This window comes from Vigna umbellata, chromosome 1, assembly GCF_029865625.1.
Source record: "Vigna umbellata cultivar VRB3 chromosome 1, Vumbellata_1.0, whole genome shotgun sequence".
In the NCBI taxonomy this organism is placed as follows: domain Eukaryota; kingdom Viridiplantae; phylum Streptophyta; class Magnoliopsida; order Fabales; family Fabaceae; genus Vigna; species Vigna umbellata.
In genome coordinates this window covers 12,548,182-12,572,393 of record NC_142165.1, presented here as the reverse complement: position 1 = coordinate 12,572,393, position 24,212 = coordinate 12,548,182, and the positions used below count along the sequence as shown (strand labels likewise).

Here is a 24,212-nt window from a genome sequence, read left to right as displayed (position 1 = left end):
TTACCGACACAGAATTTGGCCTCCTAAAGAACTCCTTCAAAAGTATCTAAAAGTATCTATCTAACGACACTGTTCGACATTCATATTAAAACTAACAAAATGGACTATTGTGTCTCTTTAACTTAAAGCAAATGGTTTGATAGTACTATTCAAACTAATAGAAAATATTAAAGGGTGGATTGAAAGGGAGCAATCCAAGCCAACGCTTTCGTACCCCCAAACAAGTCAACTACAATTGAAAAAACTTTCAACTAAATCCGAACTTCTTCGGAATACAATCGCCACAAATGGGGTATAAGCAATGAAAAAAAAGGAACAAGACCAGAAAGAGAAAAACTCTCTCTGAGCACATTGCAGTGACTTCTCCAAAGTCATCAAACCCAACCAAAATGACACCAAGCAAGACAAAAAGGCAATTGGGCAACAGCACAAACAAATCAGTGTTATCATTTAATCCTAAAAGATCATATGATTCACCAGGTGGGTTCTACATTCAAAGACATGCTGTGAGAATCACTGTGGAAAAGACAAATTACAGAGAAATCAACTTCAGAAACTGCCGAAACTGCCGAGTGCTGCCTTAAACTGCCAGCACTACCGAATGCCTATCCTCCAAACAAATAAGGTGAAACTAAACACAGAAACATCTAATATCAATTTTGAAACCTATTTATTAAATGCAACACACAGTGGTTCGATCCTCGTGAAAGGAAACTAACAATCAAACAAGTATGCCAACTTCAACGTACATAAAAATTTCACAGGCTTCAAAAATAAAAGCCAGAGAAGAAGAGTTATTTTATGAGAAACAAAATTGCAGCATATCTGTGACTAAAGGGCTGGTAAATCTAACCTCTACAACCTCCTCTTCCAATCGATGATTGGTCATATGAAATCACTTCCGTTTCCCATAGCACACATAGATTACGGCAGCCGCCGCAACAACAGCTCCTGTAGACCCTGCTGCCACCACCGGCCACTGCAACTTCAATCCTTTCCCTTCATCATGTATGCCATTTAAACCTCTATCAATATTCTCAACAGTCTTAACCGCCTTCTCATTTAGCGATAAAATCACCCTCTCAGCTTCCTTTGCTTCCTCACGCAATTGAAGAATACTTGATTCCAAAGCCGCTACTTTCTCCTCAGATTCTTTAAGTGCCTCCTCCAACCTTAGTTTCTGCTTAACCGACTCCTCCAACTCAGATTTTTTCTCAGCAGTAACCTTCTCCAATTCCACCAACTTCTGTTTGAAACCATTGATCTCCTTCTCCTTTTCATCAACCTTATCTCTCATCTCCTCCTCGAACCTAATCCTCTTGTTCCTTTCCTCAATTTCCTTGGTTTCCAGAACTCCAATCTTCCTCTCCAAATCCCTAACCCTAACCTCACCCTCTGCCTTTACCTTCTTCAAAGCTGTCAGTTCCTTCTCCAGAGACTCAACCAACGACTCCTTCTCCCCTAAATCCTTCCTCAATTCAGAAGCATCCGCCCTCGCCTCCTCCGTCGCAGTCATCTCCGATATCAAATCGTGCTGTAGCTTCGCCACGTCCGTCTCCAGGTCCGCTGCCCTCGCCGCGATAACCTCGGCCGCCTTCACCGCGTCGCGCGACTGCACCACCTCTCGCTGCATCTCCTCGATCTTCTCGCTATTCACCGCGCCATCTCTTCGCAAAATGTCAAGCTCCGCCGTCAGCTTCTTGATCTCCTCCTTCCTCGAGGCGTTCTCGTTCACCAATTCATCGCGTTCGCGTTGCAACACTTCAATCTTCGTCGCCGATTCCTCACCGTACTGATAATCTACGCCGCCGTTGGCAACGCCGTCATCCGCCATGGCTGATTCTGCAAAACAAAGAAAAATAGCACGCTGTCAGCTCATCAACTAAGTAAGCCAGAAATCAAAGTCGAGAATGAACACGCTGTTTCTTGCCAATAATTTGAAAAATAATGAAAAATAAACTGTAAAAAGTAACTTATGAATCGAATTATACAAGCAACTAAACAAAATTAGCAATATATAAATACATATAAACATATTATTGCGGATGTGTAAAGGACAGTACGAAGCGAGTGAAGGCGTTTAGAGAGTGTGCGGTAGTGTCAGCGAGAACGGAAGATGAATTTTCCAGAAAAAAATGGAGATGATTTTCCGTAAAAGGGAAAGAAGAGGTTTGTGTTTAGGGAACGATATGTGACTAGGGTTTTGAGTAGTGTATGTGAAAAATATCTTTAACTTTACCATTTTCTTTTCACCTTTTCTGATGGAAAAGGCAGAAGAACACAGAAAGTAAGAGATCAGAATCATCAACCAACGGTTCAGATTTTAGGTTGTATTCCGGTTCTGGTGCGCCAGCGTGTCAAATTGCATCGGTGTAACAATATACTTTTTCTTACAACAAAAAATTATAGATTGAAAATTTATTAAAAAACATAAAAATGTGTATGCCTTTTCTACTCTCTAACTTTTTTTTATTCGGAATAAATTCTAACTAAAGTTTGAACTATCATGTCATGTATCAATCAATAGATAAAACTAAAAATAACATACAAAAACCAAATAATCGTAACTTGTAGTCACTTGAAAAAGAAAAGGAAGAAAAATATAATATGTTGCCATAATATAATATTAAATTGCTATGATAAACACAACTATGATATGTCAATTATAACTTCGTAAAAGTTAATAAGAAATATTTCGTCATTGTTTTCTATATTAATATATTTATAATTGTAATATAACTTTTAGTAATTTTTATTTCAATAATTATTATAATATCAAGCTTTTCAGAAAAAAAAATTATTTTTTACTGTCTGAAAAAAGTAGATATACTAGCGCCTACAAGTTGTGTTTTCACATGTAAACGTGTACTTTACATTTTATATTTTTGGACACATTTTAATTAATTGCAAAATATATTAAAAAAAGTTCGTTAATATTCATGATTTTATTAATGGTAGAAATATGGTATTCATCATTGTCTTGAATAAACGGTACAAACATACTATTCATCATTTTATCAAAACGGGAATTTTAAACAGTGTTGACGGGTGGCAATAGTAATCTTCTCAGTCCTTTACTTCTCTGCAACTATTTTATTCCAGCCCAATAGGCCCAAGCCACAAATTATCCAACGTGTCTATTGCGTAAGATTGAAATTATTTGGTTTGCTTTATAATCTAAATCTCCATCATTATTGTTAAAACGGAACTGTCAATTATTTTTCTTAAATACAACCATTTTTTGTTTTAATTATTACTTTTACCTGTTAATTTCACGTTTAAGAAACAAACCTAACTAACGTAATGTTTAATTTTATTGTTAACAATAAACAAAAATTATAACATTTTTTTAATAATGTGAACTTTAATATTTTTTAATTTGAATATAAATTATTTTAGTTACCATTAAATGTAAAATTATTTTTTAAATATCAAATAATTGTTAATTCATCTTTTTTTTTCAATCATGATGTTAACTTTTGGTCAAGATTCGTCAAAAGAAAAAATTGACTTATATTTGTAAGACTTTTTTCACAGGTTAAAAATTTCCCAATTATCATTGGAAAAAAATTATAGTTAATATTATGTGTGAATTTTTCTAGTTAACACTAACAAAAGAAATTTATAGTTACATATATGTGTACATGATAACTAAACCATTACTAACTAACATTAATTGAAAAAAAATCAATTATCACATCTGAAAAAAAAAACCCTAACTAACATGAAACAAGAAATAACATTGATTAAAAAACTTTAGTAATATAAATTACAAAACTAATCAACATTAATCAAAAGTAATAATTCTGAAAATGTTTTGATCTTAATTAAGTTGAAGAAAACCAAATCAAAATTGAACGAAGAAGAAAATAAGAATTTAAAAAAAAAGCATAAATTTCATAATAATATAAAGAATTCCAAATTCTTAATTTTTTAGATAGAATTTAATGTCCTAATTTTAAGTAATTCAATTACTATGTCAAAATTGTATAATTTTAATTTCTGCTAAATTTGCTTACTATAGTTAATCTATTTTCAGTCCATAATTATGAAAATTTACTCCAGTGGATGAAGTGACACCGACACTCATATAAGTGATACGGGAACGCTAATCTCCTAGAATTTCGTACATGAAACAATCTTCATTATATATATCAATGTGATCTTTCGTTAATATATTATGCAGATGAGATAAAGTTGCATGATCTGTCTTGATGGCGATGCAGCATTTATGCATGGTTTCTGTGTACTGATGGATACACATTGTAGTTGTGCACATGCCCAATAAGGCTTTTCATGATTCTCGAAAAAATTGTGGTGGCTGTGACTGTGATTGTGACTGCTCCAGGAAGTTGGCAATTGGAGAATGCAGATGAATGTGTTGGATCTCCAAAACAGTACACAGATTGCAGTGCAAGTGCCTGTAACTGTATTCTCAGAGCACCCTTGGTTTTATCTCATTATTACCATCACCTCAATTCCAACTTGTTTTTCTTTCATAGGACATCACATTCTTAAATTTAAGGAAACAATGATTTTGTTGGAATCTTGCTGCAGATGTACACGAGAACAAAATCACTGCTTGAAAACGTTTTGTTGGTTTGAGAGAGTTGTGATTATATTTGGTGTTCCATGTTTGAAAGAAAGATGGAAGGAAAGAATTAAGAGAGTTAAGAGTGATGATAATGGATGGTTGCTTTTAGCTTAAATCATGGAAGATGATCCTGAGGCATGTGAAATTTAAAAGCATTGAATTCAAGTGGGGTGCTCTCTTTTTTGTGTATACCGCATTGTAAGTGTAAGTTATTGTGGTAGTAATGGCTAACTGCCAAAAAAGTCAAAGAACCCTATTCCAAAATCCCCAAACCAAAGTTTTCACAAGAGAAAGTGACCAATGCCAACATGTGTATGTGCCATGTTACTTTAAAAACCTCTGATCTCATCCAGATTTTAAGACCAAATAGGACTGGCCCACTGGACCGAGATGAACAAAAAAAACCTGTCACACATAGCCCACGTACATCCACCACAGACACACCATAATGTCATACACTTCCACCCACTCTACCTTCACTCCAGATCATCATCATCATCGTCATCCAACACCTTAAGATTCCTACAACACTTCCCCAAAATCAATTCTCTAACACTAATCTGCGGCGTAACATTATCAACTTTCAGGATATATATATATATAGATATAGATATAAATAATAAAGTCATCAGCAAAAGAACACAGTGAGAAATTGAGAACTTCGAAATAAAAAATAAAAAAATGAAAATCTAAGAACATGGGAGACATTTTCCTTGATCCCAACCTCCAAAAGTACAGCCAAGAACAGAAAAATTAAAAGTAAAAAGAAAAAGAAAAAAATATCTAACTAAAGGGTCTGTGGGAAAAACCAAAAGATCCTAACCTAGGCTGCTGCTTCCATAATCCATCATGCAGCAGCTTCATCACCGTGGATTATTGATTCATTCATTCATTTTGACGATGATATCAACCTCCAAACTTTGTCTTCTCCTTCTCCAACTTCTCAAAGAAACCAGTGAGAGCCCTCAAGGCTTTGACTTGGTACTGCAAGGCCAGAATATAGCCAGCAGTTTCATCAAAGAGTTTGTCCACCCCTAATGACTCCCCACCAGGCACAATCCTCTGCAAAGTGTGAATCTTCCTCTCTATCTCTTCTCTGTCATCAACGTCACCACCATCTTCGTCTTCTTCTTTTTCCTTCTCCTCGTCTTCATCACCTTCCTTGGCAGGCTCTTTCGCAGTGAGTTCCTTCCTACACCGCCTCCTGCTGTGGCGGAAAACATGCAAAGATTTGTGAGAGGAGACGGCGGAGTTGGCCTGGTCGTCTGAAGGTTTTCTGAGGAATGTGGGTATGATAGTGTGCTTTGGGGTGTTATCTTCTTGTTCCATGGATGATGACATGTAGAAGTAGTAGCAGTGGTGGTGACAGTAGCAGTAGTAGCAGTAGTAATGTGATGTGTGTGTAAGAGGGTTAAGAGAGAGATAGAGAGAGAGAGAGAGGAGAAGAGAAGAAAGATTAATGTGTGAGGGAGTTATATGAGAGGTGAGGTTGTCTTGTGGTGGCTGCAAACAAGGGAGGGTGGGAGGGAGAAAGATGTTAAATTATTGTTGAGCTCTAGAAATGTCAATGCCAACGAAGCTGGCCCCACTGGTTTTGGCCTCACAACACAAGAAGAAGAAGCCCCCAAGTTTTGGATTGGGGCAATGAGGTGGCCTTCACGCTCCACACCAACACCCTCTTCCACCTCATCAATTTTTTACCTCCTCTTCATGCAGTAACCACACTTCTATGCTATCAGTTTTTACCATTTAGTATTATGTTACATTTTCATTGCTTATTGTCTTTGTTTTCTTCCGAGGATCATAGAACAGATGAAATATTTAAGGTTGATTATAACATGTTAAACACATGCATGATGGTAATAGTCTATGAAGTGTGTGTTGGCATTGGAAAGAGAGGATTCTTAGCTAGTAAGATTGAAATGAGGTAAAGGTGAAAGTATAAAGTTTACAAGTGTGACTGAAAATGCAACCCCGTTGAGGAGTGGAGATGTGAGAGCATAAAAAATGGTCCCACAGGACACAAAACAAAGGGAAGAAAGCACATGTGCTCACATGAATTCCTTGAACCTAACACCCACCCATGTGCCTCTCCACTCTCTTCTCTTCTCTTTCATATGCCATATGATCTGCATCACCACCCTTCGCATGACTGCCACGTGTTTTCTTTCCAGTGACCCCACCTTGAGCCCCACAAAACCCCCTTCTAACCCTTTTAGGCCAAATTAATCATGCACAATGCTACAATCATATCAATCCCAACCCATATTAAACTAACAACTTGTCATTTGAGGGAAATCAAACACTCTGCTTAGCTAATTCAGGACAACTTGGTTCTGTGGATAAACAAGTTAATTGAACATGACTACAGTATTTTATTAAATGATTGATTATGTCGCATCCATAACAATAAATGCCTGTAAAAAAAATCAGTAATACGAACGAAAGCTATCAACTGCCTTGAATGACAGTTTTTTTTTTCTCATAAAGAAAGTTTTCCAGATGGTAAATTTGACGGTCAGAACACAGATAAAAATTGAGCCATCATATGATGTACAAGCCAAAAGAAAATCACTATTTGATGGTGAGTAAAGGATAAAGAAAAAAATAAAAGTGAACGGTGCTTAAAGCTGGTGATGTTTGTGAGAAAGTAATTTATACAGATTTTGAAGGCAGTAGCTTTTTAACATTTGCAATTACATTTGATTATTTGAACACAAAGGGTATTACTTACTAGTAGGGGTGGATTAAAAGATTTAGAAATGTTGTAATTTTGATTGGGAGAGAGTGAAAAGAAAAGATGATTGATGCATGTATGTATGAGTGTTTGTTAATATGGTGGTGATTGGTGTTGCAGCTTTAGTGAGGGTTCCGTAATTAGTGATGGATGGTGTGGCCCTGAGAGAGTGTGGTGGAGGATCAGAGAGGGGAGGTGGTGGTGTTTCCAAGAAGGAAACCAATCGGCGGATTGGGTCATTGGGATTGTATGAGAGATTTGGTTGTGTTGGGCATATGGGACTCCATGTGCTCAGACCCACTCGGATCCCTCTGTTCTTGTCACATTCACACACTACACTACTCTTTTTATTTAATGCCACACAATTTTTTCAATCCTTCATTATTTTTCTTTTTTGCTTCCGGGAGGTAAGGTAATGGGGTCCGTACCACCATTTCTTGTACGAAATTTCAATGAAATTGTTACACAGGGCCTTGGCATGTATATCATTGATGAGAGAGCTATTGTAATTCAATATCATACATCTAATCTAACTCCAAAACATGTGTGGACATCCTACCTGAGTTTTGTTTCTGCTCACCATTTGCAACAGACCCTGTTTCCCGGTTATTTATTCATCCTCCTCTCTCTTCTTTTGGACATATTACTATCTTCAAAATCATCTTACTGTGCAAACAAACGAAACTCTCACATGGTAGGCCTCTATGGCTACCTATTGACACATTTCCATTATTCCCCCTACAAGCTAATGACCACACAAATATTAACCACATTCAACTTAAGAGCAAAACTTGTACATATTTCTTTTGCTGCTATTTTTATATCAAAATCAGAATTCCATTTTAATAGTTTCTGTGATCCTTTAATGCATACATTTGGTGTACAGCTTTAGTTTAGTGGATGTTTCTTTGTTTTTTGTTTACTTATTTAACTGTGGTGTGAATGATGATAGCCAAATAGTGAATTAAACATCTTTAGTTAAAGAAAATTCTGTGAATAGGAGTGACTAGGCAGGCATGGCATCACAGAAGGTTGTAACAAGAAAAAGGGAAGTTTTTGTCATCCATTTTAGGGTGTGTAGGTGAATGAAAGAAGATATCAGTGGAGAAAAACTTATTGCAACAATATCAGCAATGAGGTTTAGAAAAAGAAAAATAAATGCTTGCAGCTGGTGAGGAATATTCATGGAGGGAGGGAGGAATGAGGATTTTCTCAACCTGTTTATAACTTAATGGTCAGCACATGAACTGACTCAGACTTTTATTGGTGAGCCCCGCCTTGTTTGCAGTTGCATATGCAGTAAATGCCAAACAATAAACAAGCGACCAAATCATTCAAATGCATTATCTCAACTCTCTTTCAAATTCAAATTTACCTCATTTTCTAGGACATTCTCGTCCAATGCTTTTAATCCATCACTTAAATGAATGATTAATGTAAATCAACCAACCATGTTTTACATTCAGAGCCCTGCAATTTTTCTTGTTTCTTTATCTTCAATTCTATTTTGTGGGCTGCAATGCAACATTACAGTGACAGGAGTGATCCACCAGGTTTTGTGATAGGATAGTAACTAGTCACAAGTTTCTTTGCATCACACTTTCCACCCTTACCGATTTAACTATTCTGAAGTAAGAAGAAGGAAAAAAGGAAGAGTTATAAGTGGATGTACATTCTGAAAGCTAGCCTCCACATAAAGTTAATCTTATCCTGTGTAGGTAGCTAATAGATAGAGCTTCCAAAAGGTAGCTGCAGTAACTTCCTCCACATGGAAGGGCAATGTGGCTCCAAGAGGCTAAAGGTGGCCACATGTTTGTTCATATTTTCAAAACCATATGAAATACAGTGATGTCGCATTCAATCAAATGCTAAGACTATTTGTTCGAGGGATTCCATTTGAATAAAAACCAGTGGTAGCAAAACACATTCTTTTAACATTTTCCTGACTAAAAATTATTACTTAATTTACTTGGATCACCACCTATCTATAATTTCAACTAAATTTTTCCATATAAAGTATATTCAAAATATGAAAGTAATCTGAACCATTGATCTAAAATCACTTGGCATATTAATCTGAAGCATATGATCCAGAGTTACATCTTAAAAAAGGGTATGTTACGGGTATTTCTCTTTCAATAAAATAAAGACATGTCTGTTTCTTTTAGTAACATAAAAAAACAAAAATAGAAGCAAATCATGCAAACATCAAACCTACTTTCAAGGATGAATAGTTATTATGAGTAGGTGAGCAAAATTCAATAGGAATTTGAGCCATTGATAATGTTTTAAATGGAATCCAGTTGTTTAAGAAAGTTGTGAGGAATATGTTTTTATAATGGCCAAAGGGGATTAAACCACTATGGTTAAACAATGAATCTCCTTTATATCCCGTGAGCATAACACGCATAAAACAAATAGCAATTTTATCATTTTTACAAGTACATGTACCAGTCTGATTTATTTATTTATGTCAATTTGCAAAATAGGCATTGCAGGAAATCTAAAAAGGAAAAATATGTAGGGAAAAGGTTGTGTGGATTGAATTACAAGATAGAACTCAATTTCAATTGTTCAGTTTATTGATAACTGAAACCAATGTTTACAAGGTTTGACAAGAGAAAGCTGGTTCTTTCTGGGAAAGTAGCACTAACTCAATCATCTTACACAAAGCACCACCAGAGACTACTACTTCTCCACTGTAAAGAAACTTCTCTTGTGCTCGACAAGGATTGCTCCACCTGGCCAAACTATTCACAAGCCAACATTCTTCTAGAACAACCTTGTAATACCATACTGTACTGGTCCAACCTTTCTATGAGCAGTTGTACTAATCCCACCATATTGATGAGCTTTTGTTTGCAGCAACTTTGTATCAATGGCTATTCGGTCATCCTGCTCTATCTTGTTCACTCCTGCTCGTGTCATGAAAAAGGGGTTGGAATCAATATTTATTGCTATTTCTGGTGCTATTTGGCCATTCACACAACATTGCTGTGCAAGTTTTGATTGTAAAGATACACACTTCTCAGCTTCTGTTGCTGACCTTTCTTGTTTCCCAGAGGTTAATCTTTGATAATGATTCGTTGGGGGAGTAGGTTGAGAAGGAGGAACAGAACCTCTCATAAATGTCCTCGGCTCGTATGAACCCTTGACAACACTTGCATACTCGTATGGAATAACCGGCCCAACAACTTTACCAGGTTTCGCTGAAAACAAGAATGTTTGCTAGCTGATTACTGACAATGCTCATAAACTTGACAAAGCACGATGATATATGATAACAATGACATACCATGTGAAAATTTTTGCAGACCCTGAATGGACCTTGGCACAGGATTTTCTGTATCCCTGGAATTATTGCTGTATTCCTCAGTTGTTTGCCTGATTTTGCTGGAAGCAATATTTGATTGCTCTTTTGTGGGTACTGTATTTGAATGTATAATTGTTGACCTGTCGATAATTCCAAAAGGAAAATAAGGAAATCAAACAAGAAAAATTTAGTGTGATGTAATCTAATTAAGTTCCCCATTAATAACACTAAATTATGGCTCAGATAAATATCAATAACAGGTTTGAAATAATTGAGTGCATTTGCAACTCGTGCACGTCACTTCATCGACGATATAGTCAACAACATCTTACATTAATGCATCTTAGAAAAATGTATAGTAATTCCCTATGATCTAAAACCAACACCAAATTCACCGATTTAATTGAAAAATCAGTAAATCCGTCTTGCGTCCAGTCCAAATATACCACTAAATCAGACATAAGACAAATCAGTCAATGAGCAAGAAAATCAATGAGAAAAAGCCAAAAAACAGTTCCCAGTGAACCTATAAAAAATACTTAACAGACACCTTTTTTACTTCTAAGAAAAATGAAAAAAAAAAGGTTCAAATATTAATCATCATTTTTTAATTATAAATGTCAAATTGATACTGTTGTTAATAGACATTGCTGTTTAATGTTGAAATTTAGACACAAGTATAATGATATATTTGATTTGGACTTTTTTTATAAAATGCCGTTTCAACTTTAGCTTTTAGCCTTATAAAATTAAGATATCATGTTTCTTCAATATATTTTATGCATTTATTATATTATTATTTAATAGCTTGACCAGTCAAGTTTTAAACAGTGATAGCATCTATGCACATGGAAGATGAAATTAGAACAGGTATCGCGTCAAAACCAGTTGTCTGTATGTGTCAGTTCCTATTTGCACATAGCATAATTTTCTTAAGCATCTCATATAGACATTAGTGTATTCAACAATCATCATAGAATATTCAATCCTGTGTAATCAAGAGAACTTTTTTCCAACAACGCATGATAATAATAAATGACAATTAAAATCCAATGAGTTACTACATTAACGAATTACCTGGGAAGTGATACATGCTTTCTTTCAGGTGGCAGAACTGGACTACTTTTGCCACCAGTTTCCTCAAGATGAGTAAATTGCTTCTTGAATTGATCAACAGCACTGTGAAGAATAAGCACCAATTACGATAAGGAGAAGAATAATAGGGTAGAACGTGAAATATATATATATATATATTAAGGAAAATAAGATAACCAGTTGAAGAATGAACCGAAAACAAATAATAAAAACCTTGGGTAAAGAAAATTAGTTCTCTCTGTTCCATTCATGTAGTCTTTCAATAGTTGAGGATGATACTCTAGAATCTCACGAAAGATTAACTCTCCAATTTCTTCCTTTGTGACTCTTCTCCTTTCGAATTCAAACTCCATTTTTGTAATAGGCTGGCATGATGGCTCCCTCTCAACTTTCGCAAGTCCCTTGAAGTAAGGATCAGCTAATGCCTGAAAATGCCAAATCCTTCAAAATTCTTGAGCAAGAAAATCACAAATTATTGCACACAATGAAACTGCTGTGTGATTGATTACACATTTCTATTTGTCCAAACTCCAAAAGAAAAAGCGTAAGTTCTAGAAACAGTTACTAATGTAACTAGAATAATTTTTCAACTCACACAAACAAAGCATAGAGAACAATATAACAAACCTCTTCAGCAGTTGGCCGGTCTTTTGGATCAAAGGCGAGTAACTTTTCAAGTAGTCGTAGGGCTAAAGGATCTGCATTAGGAAACTTTTGTGCAAATGGTATAGGCTGTTTTTTCCTCATACTAGTCAGGTATCTCCGTGCCTTATCATTGCGTACCTGCATCCAACACAAAGATTCAAAATTGTCGCCAAAAGAATGATGTTGGAAAATTGAATTTAAGCAAATGCTGACAGTTTCCCTCTACAGAGAAAAATAATTACCCGAGATATTGTATCAAGCGATGGCGTACCAAGCAGATCTGTCATTAGATCCAACTGATGCACAACATTTTTTCCAGGAAAAAGAGGCTTTCCTATCAATACTTCAGCAAAGATGCAACCTATACTCCAAATATCAATTGCTGGAGTATACTGCATTAAATACCTTAGCGTTAACCCACCAGAAGACACAAAACTAACAGAAACTAGAAACCAGTGGATTAATAATTAATAATAAATAACAGATTGGTCTTGGGTCTTACTTTTAGCTATTGAGGGGAAAGAACATAACAGAAAGCATGTATCATGTGTTGATATGAAATTTCTACACAAAACTATTGAGCATGAATTAGGGTATGGAGATTCAAGACTATGCAGAATTTGGTTCTCTTCTTTTATATTCAAGACTATACAAAAGAATCTTGAAAAAGTCATACCCGTGAGTAAAAGGATCCACAGAGCTCCGGTGCTCTATACCACCTTGTAGCAACATAATCCTATAGAAATAATATATTAAGTAAGCAAGAAAAACATCAGCCATCTGTTATCTAGCAAAGCTGTAAAATGGGTGTGAAACAAACAGAGGAAATTTTATGATGGAATACCGTCCAAAATACAGTTGTTGGCGTGTCACTAAAAGCAACTCTAGCTAACCCAAAATCACATATTTTAAGTTTACAGTTTGCATTGGCTAATATATTCTTTGGCTTCAAGTCTCGATGATAGACATTTGCTGCAATGTGTTGATAAATATTAGATCAGCATTAATACTGGCATTGAAGTCAGCAAAATTAAGTTGATTAATACACAGTAAAATATATAAAAAAAGGAAAATGAATAAGTAAAACATTTTGGTCAAACCACATAAGTTTAAGGAAATCCAGCCACGAGGTAAAAACAAAGTCAACAGCAACAGTTAGAAAAAAAAAACTGATATACATAATGCTGACATCTGCGTAAAGAGAAATGCAAAGGAATGATGCAATTTCAGTCACATTCCATTCAAGTGCTGAAAACAAGGTATAGCTATTATTAGCAACACAATGTGCATTCTAATAAGATATTGATAAACAAGTAAGTATCAGATATTGAAAAATACCAGTGTGAATATACTTCAGTGCTCGAAGTAACTGGTACAGAAAAAATTGATAGTGCTCTTTTGTTAAGTCATCATTGGCTTTAATGACTTGATGCAGATCAGACTCCATTAGCTCAAAAACGACATAAATATCCTTAAAGTCCCTCCTCGAAGGTGGCAACATAACATGCTTAATTTCAACAATATCAGGATGTCGAAGAAGTCTAAGCAACTTTATCTCACGGAGAATACGTGCAGTATCAGATACATGCTCGAAGATATCATGTATCTTTTTAATTGCTACTTTCTCGCCAGTATGAGTGTCTATAGCTGAACAAACAACACCATAACTGCCTTTCCCAATGACTTCTTGAATTTTGTACCTGTTGGCATCGCCATAATCGGAGAAAAATTCCATCTCCATTGAACCCTGTTGCAAAGATATAAAAGTAATCCACATAGGAAAATCAGGCATGCCCAAATTTGGTCATCTACAAACGTTAATAAATCAAGCTAAAGCAACAAATTGGAAATAAGTTTTCAAAGTAGATAAATTGAAATTAAAATAATAAATAAACATTCTTTGCTATATCTCAGAATCCATGATCCATCCATAAGTTCAATACACATTAAACAAACAAAATTGCGTGTGCCATATAATTTACATTATGGAACTAACTCGGTATTGAAGAATCATAGACTCAGATTGGAAACTATATTTTCAGTAATTTGGTCATGTCAGCAACGTAGATTGGACTAACACAAGCAAAATAACAAACAATAAACAAAAAAACACATTGTCACCATAAACAGCGTCACTCCCCGTCCCCAGCTTGTTCCAGCCAAAAGGAGAAAATATAGCGCTTAAAACCATAAACACATCACAATTCTTAGACTATAACTTTTCTCTTCCCCAATTAACCATTTGTTGTCATTCACCGACGTTTATTTGGGAGAGTCAATCTCGTACAATGCACCTAACGCGTGCGAAACACATCTCAGAAGACGTAGAAACAAAGAAAAGCAAAAGGGTGGGTTGATTGAGATGGAAGATCAACCCCAGGAATGCAATCTAGCAAGTAAAAAGAAGAACCACGCAAAATTCATGAACATATTAGAGTACTGCAGAAATGGTGAAAAAAAATAAAGACCCTGTCAACCAAACGTCACGTGGGGGAGAGAAATTATGTCACTGGTGGACTAAATATAAGAGAGCTAACTAACATCATAAGAAGGCCCCATGGAAGAAACATGGCAGAGCCTCGCTACCTCGCCTAGACTTAAGTAATCTAAAATTCTGAGAAGTAACCCACCAACACAGAAGGAGACAAAATTTTAGTTTTATCATTCATTACTCTGCTTAGATACAAAAAGGGCACCCTCATCATTCATTCAGGGACAGAGAAAGACTTGAAAAAAGCAATACTTTTAGTGAAGCAACTAATAAGAGTAAAGCATAATGAAGAAAACAAACAACAAATCCACCTTTTTTCTGTGATCTTGCTGCATTCTGAGACAAGAGCCACTACAAATTAAGCCACCAATAGGAAAGACATAGAAAGGTAAGGTTCAATTTTGACATAAAACAAAAGCCAAGCACATTTACCCCCCCTACCCCAGCTCCTTCAACCCACACAGAATCCAAATACAACCCCACCTCCAATCCCAACACCAAACTGGCACATGAAGCGACGTAGATCTAACTCAGAGACAAAACTCACCCATCTCTCTCTCACCCCACACTCAGATCCCAGAGGAGCTTCTTCAACCAAAAGCGCGTTTGAGGAAGCTAAAACGAGTGGCCCGGAAGAGGAGTACACCGACACAAGGAGAAAGAGTGAAAATTTTGAAAGGCTTCGTTGTTGGAATGAGTTGTTTGTTGAGTTGTATGAGAGGGTGGCTCTTCTCTCTCTCTGCTTCGCATTCGCTTGTGAGATACGGATATGGTATGATTCTTATTATACCCAAGTGGCGTATTTGATATTTAGAGAGAATATGGAGGGTGTTTTCGTAAATTCAGGTTCCTAAAACCTGGTTACGAAGTAAGATGGCAGATACTGTTCTGGAATTACCTGTCTGTCTCCTCTCCAACTTACATGGCATAGGGAATGTGCCAAACACGTGTCACCTTCCAAAATATTAATCTCACAATTTTCATTTTCAAAGATATAATATTTTTATTTATTTACATGGTTTTATTTTTTTGATATTTTTCACAACTTACAATTCAAAATGTCTTTTTTCCAAATAACCCTTAAATATTTATAAATAAATAAAACGTCTTCAAAATAATTTTTTCTTCTACATTTATCTTTCATTTTAAACATATTATACTTATTATTATTACTATTAAAATATAATGTAATTCTTAAATATATGAACTGAATTGCATTTTAATAATAATGTATATAAACTAAATTTCATTTTAGTGACAACGTGTAAGAATCTATCTGAAATAAGGGACAAGTATAAATAATTAAAATTATTTTTAGAGACTTTATTTTAATTTATTAAAATTTGTGTACAATTTTAAGATTCAAGTTTACCACTTTACTAATTTATTGGTGTAAATTCTTAAACCAAGATTAAAAATGATATGATGTTAAAAGTAAAAGAACACATAATAAAAATATTAAGAAATAATCATCCATAACAAATATAGTGATATTGTTTAGAATTAGGGAAAGTGTCTCATTCATTTAGCATGTTAGTTTAATGTTATATTTATCATTTATTTCCATAAGAACAAAATTACAAACATTTGTCTAGCCATATACTATCATGCTATTATTAGCTACAAACGTCAAACTAATGATCACAATAATAATATTAAAAGTGACCCCAAATAGTTAATAATACCCACGACATTAATAATCTCACAAAAATGTATAATTAAAATTCAACTCTATTAATCCATTCCAAATAGATGTGAATTAGGTCTTATAAGATTAATTAGTTATTCAATTAAAAAAATTAAAGTTAATTTTCTTTTATTCAAAAGATATATATATATATATATATATATATATATATATATATATATATATATATATATATATATAACCTCTAAATAAATCATGTGAAATATGGATGAGACTTGCTTTAGACAGATCCCAAGACATTCATCGAACATAATAAAAGATCACATCAAAAATGTTGTCTTATACATTAATTAACTTTAACCTTTTTTCTATTAAAGCTGTGCATCACAAATAGTGCACATTTAGCAATTAATTAATATATTCGTATAAACTTTAACCTTTCTTTTACTTTACACTTACTTTACTTCCACAACAATACCAGACATTCTAATTAACCACAGGATTTAGCAACACATCCAACAGAGACAGAGTAAATCGTTTTCAAAATCAAAACAATGATATATCCACTGCAAATTCAGACATTTACTATTCAATAAATCAAATTCTTCTTAATTTTCATCAGTGTGTATCGATATCATCTTCGAGATCTCGTTAGTGTAATATCTTTGAAAATGAATTTTTCGATTTAACATAATTTAACAAATACTTTGGGAAGTAAGTTTTATATCTATTCTTAGTTGTCTTAGAATTGAAAAATATATATTTAGTTTTGTTCTATGTAAGATATATTAAAACTTGTCTTTAATATCCCAAAGGATCACATTCTATATTTAAAATACATGCTGAAAATATATACCATTTATATATGTAAATTGTTATCCTTTTAAAAATTATTGGTTACACTATGCTATAAAGGACTTAGCATTTTACATAACATGTATAATCTTAGTTATAAAAAAATAAAACATTCAATAGTTTTCCACTTTGCTATAAGAAGTAAATTTAGTGATGGAATTGAATACATTAGTGTTTTCCCTTACTTTAATTTAGTGTAAATTTTAGCAATATTAAAGTGGGGAACAACATGAGCATGCTTACATGACACGTGTAAGGCATATTTCACGCTTACGCTATATGGATTCATGAGTCATGCATCAACATATGGTTTCATAAAACTATAATTATTTTAATTCAAAAAGTCTTATTATCATTCTAGAAATATAGTGTTGCAGATTATTGGCATTTTAAATTAAAATAAAATGTAACAAAAGACATCACAGGAATCTACTAACCTGGGTGTTAGGTTGCATGAAAGGTTGTCCATAACCTCCAAAATGGACATTTTATCTGCACTGAAAACGCATTCTTGACAACATTGCCTCCAAAAAGAAAGAAAGAAAACAATAATATAATAATTAAGGGTTAAATGGATTGAAGGTTATGCAAAGTGACGTAACAACAACAGTAAAATAGTATTAATAAATCCAGGTTGCGTTTTTTAATTCAGACAACAAGGAACCAGAATTTAGCAATTCGAGATTTGGATTTAAAAATTCTTTATAATAAATACATTATATTTTTTAAAAGTAAACTTCTTTGGATTTTCTTAAATAATAATGTTAAAATAAACAATCACTGACAAAAAAATCTTGTATTACCCAATAAAATATTGACTCAACAGAACATTAATTTATTTAAATTTAAGAAAATGGAGAAAGAAAGGATTGTGACGTGGCACAATAATGAAACACAAGAATTTTGGCATCCCGATACGTTATTACTTTTAATTTTGTAAGTTTTATAATTTTCTAAGTTATTTATAGTTCATTCCATATTAATTAATATTTAAATTATTTCATTAGTTTCAATTTGAAGCAGCTGTTTAGTAAAATTGATTATAATAAACTATAGAGTATTAGATTTTATGGAAAATTATTGGTAGACCAAAAAAGAGAAACCTAATTTGGATGATGAAGGATCGAGGTTTAGAATAGTGATTCACGTATTTGACCTTCCCTTAAGTTAGGTGTCTAAATACAGGTAGGCGTATTTTAGTAGAAGAATAAACGTCGAGGTATAAATAGGCAGCAAGAATATTCTATTAGGAGCAGAGCAGATGTGGGACCTTCTCACTGTCGGTTGCATTGCACCTACCTACCCGTGCTTACTATCTCTCTATTGCAAAGGATATCTATCTTATTTCCATCTTCTGTTTTTCTTTTCTTATTCATCTATCAAACTTCACGTAAGTTTAAGGATTCTTACCATGTTTCACCCTTTCCATATTCTGCATTCAAATCTCATCATGATTGAACAACCCTTCTCACTAATTATCTGAACCTAAACGCCGCTTTAGTGGCCATTCACAACTGAAAAAAATTGTAGTTTGGACCTGTGTAAAAATTCATACCAGGTAAAGTTTCCTTTAAATATATTATCAAGTTACATTCATAATAACCGAGACCGTCAATTGGAATTGTACAACAGATTGCTGTATGAAACCATAACTTTCAATTTCAGTACAATCATTGTAAGAAAAACTATCACTGTAAAATGTCTGAGATACATTACCATCTGCCGACTTTTTCCCTTAATTGCTACGTAATGTGGAACAATATAGCAGATTCAGCAGTGAGTAATTACAATCATTTTTTAGATGTCACGACAACACCTTGCATGGTCATTGTACCAGAATTTCTGGAAAGATAATTTCAGTTTCACTCACCGTACAGAAGTGTTGTGATCATGCTAATGAATTTTTCCTTCATAATTCAATACCTGGGAAACTATATAATAAATCACTTGTAATCCTTCACAAGACGATACATTAAAATTACTGCTAATTTCCATTTACTGGCAGAAATATCTTTTACGTAACACGGGCCATCCAAAATTTTATACAGTGGATGAATGGAAAGGTTCAATTTAATTGCCTTTCTCTCCCCAGAAGAACGGTTGCAGTTGTATTAAAATACAAGAGTTAAAATGCTTCTTTATAATTCAACAGTACCATGAACATTCCATCTTTTGATTGTGTCCATTAATGTGACCTCGAGACAGCTCTATCTAACCAATATGAAGCATAGGTGGCTTTACCAACCAAGGGAATTCTTTGACTGCTGCAATTTTACGTTATACGAATTTTCTATCTCTTCCTGCAGTATTCATTATTTAAAATAGTTAAGCTATGTATACTTGAATGCTGAATCTGTAATAATACGGTATCAAGTTAGTAAGATAAACAGCATCAACACAAATGTTTTTGATGAATTTGAGTTGTAATGCCACAAAAAATACGTATAAACAAACAGAAAATGAGTCACCGTTCCAAGCATTCCCTTATTACTCCCTTTCAAATATATATTCCAAATGGTTAATAATAATGGCATTGAGGTTAACTTAATGCAGTTCGGTGCAGTGGTGAAAATATACCTTGCAGGCTTTTAATAAAGGCTGTAAGAATGACGATCTGAAGAGCGTAATGGCATGTCCAAGCGAAGTTCTATTCAATTCTGACATCAAACAAGGTATTAAACCACTTTCAATTGTACTGGAATCCAAGTTGCAATTAGCATTAGAGGGAGCATATTAATGTACATAACCTGAACTCGAAGAGTCCAAGACACACTGTGACGGCAATGTGAAGATTTTACAAAAGGAAATTTCGATTGTTCGAGTGTAATTAACTTACCACCATCAACATCAGATCTTGAGCCTTCGTAATTAAGCTCTTCTATCAGCTGCAATGTCACATACAACTAAAAATATTAAGCAAGATCCAGACACGAAAAGTGTTCAGAAAAAAAATTTATGGTACAAAACTACAAATGCAATGGTGAAATACAGGCATATATTTTATGCCCCCACTTTAGCCATGTCAAAAGGTGATATTTCCTTTTTCCACATGAAAATGTGTTGGAAAAGGGAGCGAGTTTCACTATGCATGTCCCAAATACTGTTAAGTAATATATAGGAACTTCCCTCATGAAAAATACGCAAATAACTGAACCAGTGGAAAGTTTTCCCCTCCCTTGAATGCAGGTAAGAAAATTGCATTGCAGAATAAGTTTACCTGTGAAAGGGTGGGCACTGTAGTAGGATCAAATTCGTCGCACCGATTTGGATCAATTGGGACACAAACACGACCTACAACGAAGAAGAATACCATGTAATGCTAAACAATCAAAGTGAATTCGATCAAACAATACCGGGAGAGAGCTTTATAGTTCAACTTTTCTCTTTAAAATCAGAAGGCAAAACCATATGATTATAATGTCATCGGTGAAAATCCCAAGCCTCAAATAAAAAATTCAATTTATTGTCAATAAAAATTGTGCATAAACATATTAGACACTGACCTGTTTTAGGATGTACACAGAATGGTGCCTTGAGCAAATGATTCATATGTTTAGAAACCTATAACACAAACAGTCTTAATGAACAACCTGAACTTAAAATTAGCCAAAAGGTGTTATTGGTAATACAGAGACATTGCCGGGCACTTAGACTACAGAAACGGTACTATTATGAAAGATAAAGAGTATATGGGAAAAAGGGAAGCAGTTGATCGACAAACCTCCATATCAAGCCTCGGATATGTAAAGGAGAACACAATCTCTTCAACACATCGGCGCAGCCCTTGGGCCTTCATAAAGTATTACGGAAACATTAATAATAAATGGAAACAATAAATCATATGCTTGTTCCATAAAATTCCGCATCATTGCATACAATTTACAATCAACTTTAAATGAATAAAAGAAGCATGTAACAACTGTAGGAGGTCACACCAAGAATTTCAAGACAATATGGCTCTAGAGTTTCATGCTCTTTCGATTTTTAAAATGTTGGTACAAATATTGAAGACCGCAGACTGCATTTCCTAAAAGGAAGCTTACATACCTTATGTTTTCCAGATTGCAGCAACTGTTTGAGTTGTTCCCATCGAACAACATTGATGTCTTCTTTTGTACTAGAAGACCGCCTACTATCGTGCCATCTCCCCCGAAGTTCAGAAGCAATAGCTGCAAAAGGTAAACCGCCTAAGATAGTAGCAGGAAATAAAGTAACAAGGTTCATATGAAGGAAGGACAGGAAAAAAAAGTACATTCATCAGGAATCATGCTTAGAATTTTCTCATATCTCTCCTCAGTAGCAAGTAAATTTTGTCCGGTAAGCAGACTTTTCTCGAAATAGTCTTTGAGAACGTTAGTGTATGATGTCCTGGAATAATAAAATACAGGTTAGGATACAAAATAAGAGATCTGGTTCGAAAGGTTAAGCATTCGTATAAAGACTTACGCCAAGAAAGGATGAAGGGCAGCACCCGTCAAAGAAACCTTCTTATGACTATTTTCATTGCCCTGGACAGCATATATGAAATCAACAAACACTTCCACATGTATTCGAAATCCACTTGTCATCAGTATACTTTACCTTGTAGACACGAAAATAGTCAGCAATAGCACCTCTCTGCTCATTAGACAGCCTGTATGAGAAAAGGTGGTGTTTGAATTTATGACTGTACACGATCACAGGTAGACAAAGGATAACTTTTGATTGTTCAGTGCCTCACCTTCTTGCCTTCCCATCACAGACCCAGCAATGAACACCTCTGCGTCCACTGTATACCCAGAGAACGTGCTTGAAACCAAAGTCATCTGAAACAGTAGCCCCAAAGCAAAAGTCAACAAAAGTTACTAATAAAGCACATGCTCCCAAATAACGCCCACTAGATTTGTACAATAACTAAGTAGGCTCAAAGTTGCAGCTTGCAAAGCTAGTGTATATAAATTTAGTGCATGTTAGATATTCTATATCCCTCGGAGTATTTTGACTATTTTCGTATAACGAAGAAAGTCTGAACTCAAAGGACAAAATGAGCTAGGAAAAGAAAATCGCAATCTTTGATACGAAGATTAACACAATGAAAGATCAGAAGTGGCATGAGAACAAATACAAAAGAGATGCTTGATGAACCTCAAAACATGCAATCAGTGTGATTAACATCCAATAGTACGAAATATCGCTGAGTGACCCACTTAAGAACCGAGACTCCTCTAACAAGGTATATGAGGCATTGTCGAAGTCATACATTCCTCAGCAATAAAGATGTCAGTTAATTAAGATGTTGAAATAATGAAATGTACAAGACACAGCCTAGACTATAGCCACTCTCATAAACTTTCAAGTAGAAATTATGTCTCTTCCTGCTTCGGCAAAAAGAAACCTATTATGCTTAGAGATGACCACCCCAGTAAGTTAAGTCACCTGGTGATTATGAGGCAAACTTTTGTAATCTGATAGGATTTCCACCTGGTGATTTACACCCATTCCATGGTCTTTGTATGTTAAGATATGTACTGCTATCTAATTATTTCAATGCAATGAATATACATGGCAAATTTGCAATGTCTCTCTAGTATGATATAAGATGCATACTAGTACCTCTCAAGGCAGTATCAATCACTTTGATTGCTATAGTCATTAACGGCCAGCAAACCAAACAAACGTCAGCACCAGAGCAGCAGTATCTAACATCATCATAGTCTGTCATATCCTACAGAGGCCCAAAAAATAAAGGGTGTCAAACGTGAAGAAGACCACAATAGCTAAAGGCTTCACTTGGAGACTCAGAAAAAATCTTACTATATCGAAAATCAATTCCCTCTCAACTGGGGCAAAGACATTATTTTCACTCTGCGCATAGGCATACCTTTTTGCAGGCTGAACCAAACAAAACACAAAGAACAGAATACGTGAGTGAATAAAAGCTACATCTTATCATCACAAAAGGATTGACGAAGAAAATAACACCATTGTAATTCCTGCATGAATTATAAGAACTTGTTGCCTAACAATGGAGTCTAGCTAGTGAGGGTCTGGAGAAGGAGGGCACATTACATCAACAGAGTAGACAGGCCCGATATCTATCTTAACAGGGGACTTCTCTTTGACTGAATTTTCGAGCTCATGTGCATTGTTGAAAGATTGGAAACGCAGATAAATATCATCCACCAGAGTGAAGGAAAACTCTCTCCGTCCCATATAGGATTGATCACAACCAGGGTGCTTCGCATCTACAAACAATCCCCACAAAAATGTAAAATCTAAATTAAAAGCAAAGTTAATTGTGTCCCAAGTCACTAAATTAGGAGATGTTCACTTTGTCCATTTATAAAAATTACACAAAGAGACGGATTTCAGAAAAGAACAAGGACAACAAAGTCTAGCATATTTCTATAAACAAGGAACAGAAACTGATATGATTATTTTAGAGAGATTAACGACGGATATCAATTTATTGGTGGGACTAGAAACACATTAGAATTAAGAATGTACACTCTTTAGAAACAAAGATTTGGCGATATTACCGTTGCCATAAGACACCCATCTACATAAATCGGCAAAAGGAAACAGCTTTCCTGAGGAAACGAGAAGAGGAAACGTTGAAGAGAAGTCAAACCCAGTACAAACCAATACAAATTATGATACTTTGATACGGAGAATAAAGGAACAGAAAAAACGGGAAGTAACGAACCGTAATATAGCTTAAGGTGATTGAGATTTAAATCGGGTTCTTGTTGTGGGATCATTTGCTTTGCGACCGAAACTGTGAAGTGGAAAGAAGAATTGGATTTGCGAAATGGGAAATCGAGGAATGCAGGAGTACAAGGGAAATGGCGGGAA

At 34.7% G+C, this 24,212-nt stretch overlaps 4 protein-coding genes across 4 annotated transcripts; all 4 read right to left on the bottom strand.

Moving 5' to 3' along the window:
* Positions 1-648: 648 nt before the first annotated feature.
* LOC148204665 (uncharacterized) lies at positions 649-2,222 on the bottom strand. The gene is made up of 2 exons (XM_088095411.1): positions 2,064-2,222; positions 649-1,842 (listed from the first exon to the last, which is right to left on the bottom strand). Exon 2 carries the CDS (start codon positions 1,832-1,834, stop codon positions 896-898), a length of 939 nt encoding a protein of 312 aa, XP_087951537.1. The 5' UTR covers positions 1,835-1,842; positions 2,064-2,222; the 3' UTR covers positions 649-895.
* Positions 2,223-5,238: 3,016 nt separating this feature from the next.
* Positions 5,239-6,108, bottom strand: LOC124832907 (uncharacterized). Its single transcript, XM_047307240.2, has one exon. The coding sequence runs from the start codon at positions 5,933-5,935 to the stop codon at positions 5,501-5,503; it is 435 nt and encodes a 144-aa protein (XP_047163196.1). The 5' UTR covers positions 5,936-6,108; the 3' UTR covers positions 5,239-5,500.
* Positions 6,109-9,733: 3,625 nt separating this feature from the next.
* LOC148204664 (mitogen-activated protein kinase 20-like) lies at positions 9,734-15,636 on the bottom strand. The gene is made up of 10 exons (XM_088095406.1): positions 15,187-15,636; positions 13,723-14,131; positions 13,229-13,356; positions 13,061-13,120; positions 12,627-12,776; positions 12,367-12,522; positions 11,953-12,164; positions 11,722-11,823; positions 10,627-10,784; positions 9,734-10,540 (listed from the first exon to the last, which is right to left on the bottom strand). The coding sequence occupies exons 1-10, from the start codon at positions 15,208-15,210 to the stop codon at positions 10,104-10,106; spliced, it is 1,836 nt and encodes a 611-aa protein (XP_087951532.1). The 5' UTR covers positions 15,211-15,636; the 3' UTR covers positions 9,734-10,103.
* Positions 15,637-18,947: 3,311 nt separating this feature from the next.
* LOC124832908 (uncharacterized) lies at positions 18,948-24,179 on the bottom strand. Its single transcript, XM_047307242.2, has 16 exons — positions 24,064-24,179; positions 23,897-23,947; positions 23,427-23,602; positions 23,172-23,249; positions 22,971-23,082; positions 22,099-22,183; positions 21,960-22,011; positions 21,825-21,886; positions 21,631-21,746; positions 21,426-21,547; positions 21,100-21,168; positions 20,882-20,939; positions 20,596-20,669; positions 20,215-20,263; positions 19,956-20,035; positions 18,948-19,678 (listed from the first exon to the last, which is right to left on the bottom strand). Exons 1-16 carry the CDS (start codon positions 24,116-24,118, stop codon positions 19,616-19,618), a joined length of 1,302 nt encoding a protein of 433 aa, XP_047163198.2. The 5' UTR covers positions 24,119-24,179; the 3' UTR covers positions 18,948-19,615.
* Between the last annotated feature and the right edge of the window lie 33 nt (positions 24,180-24,212).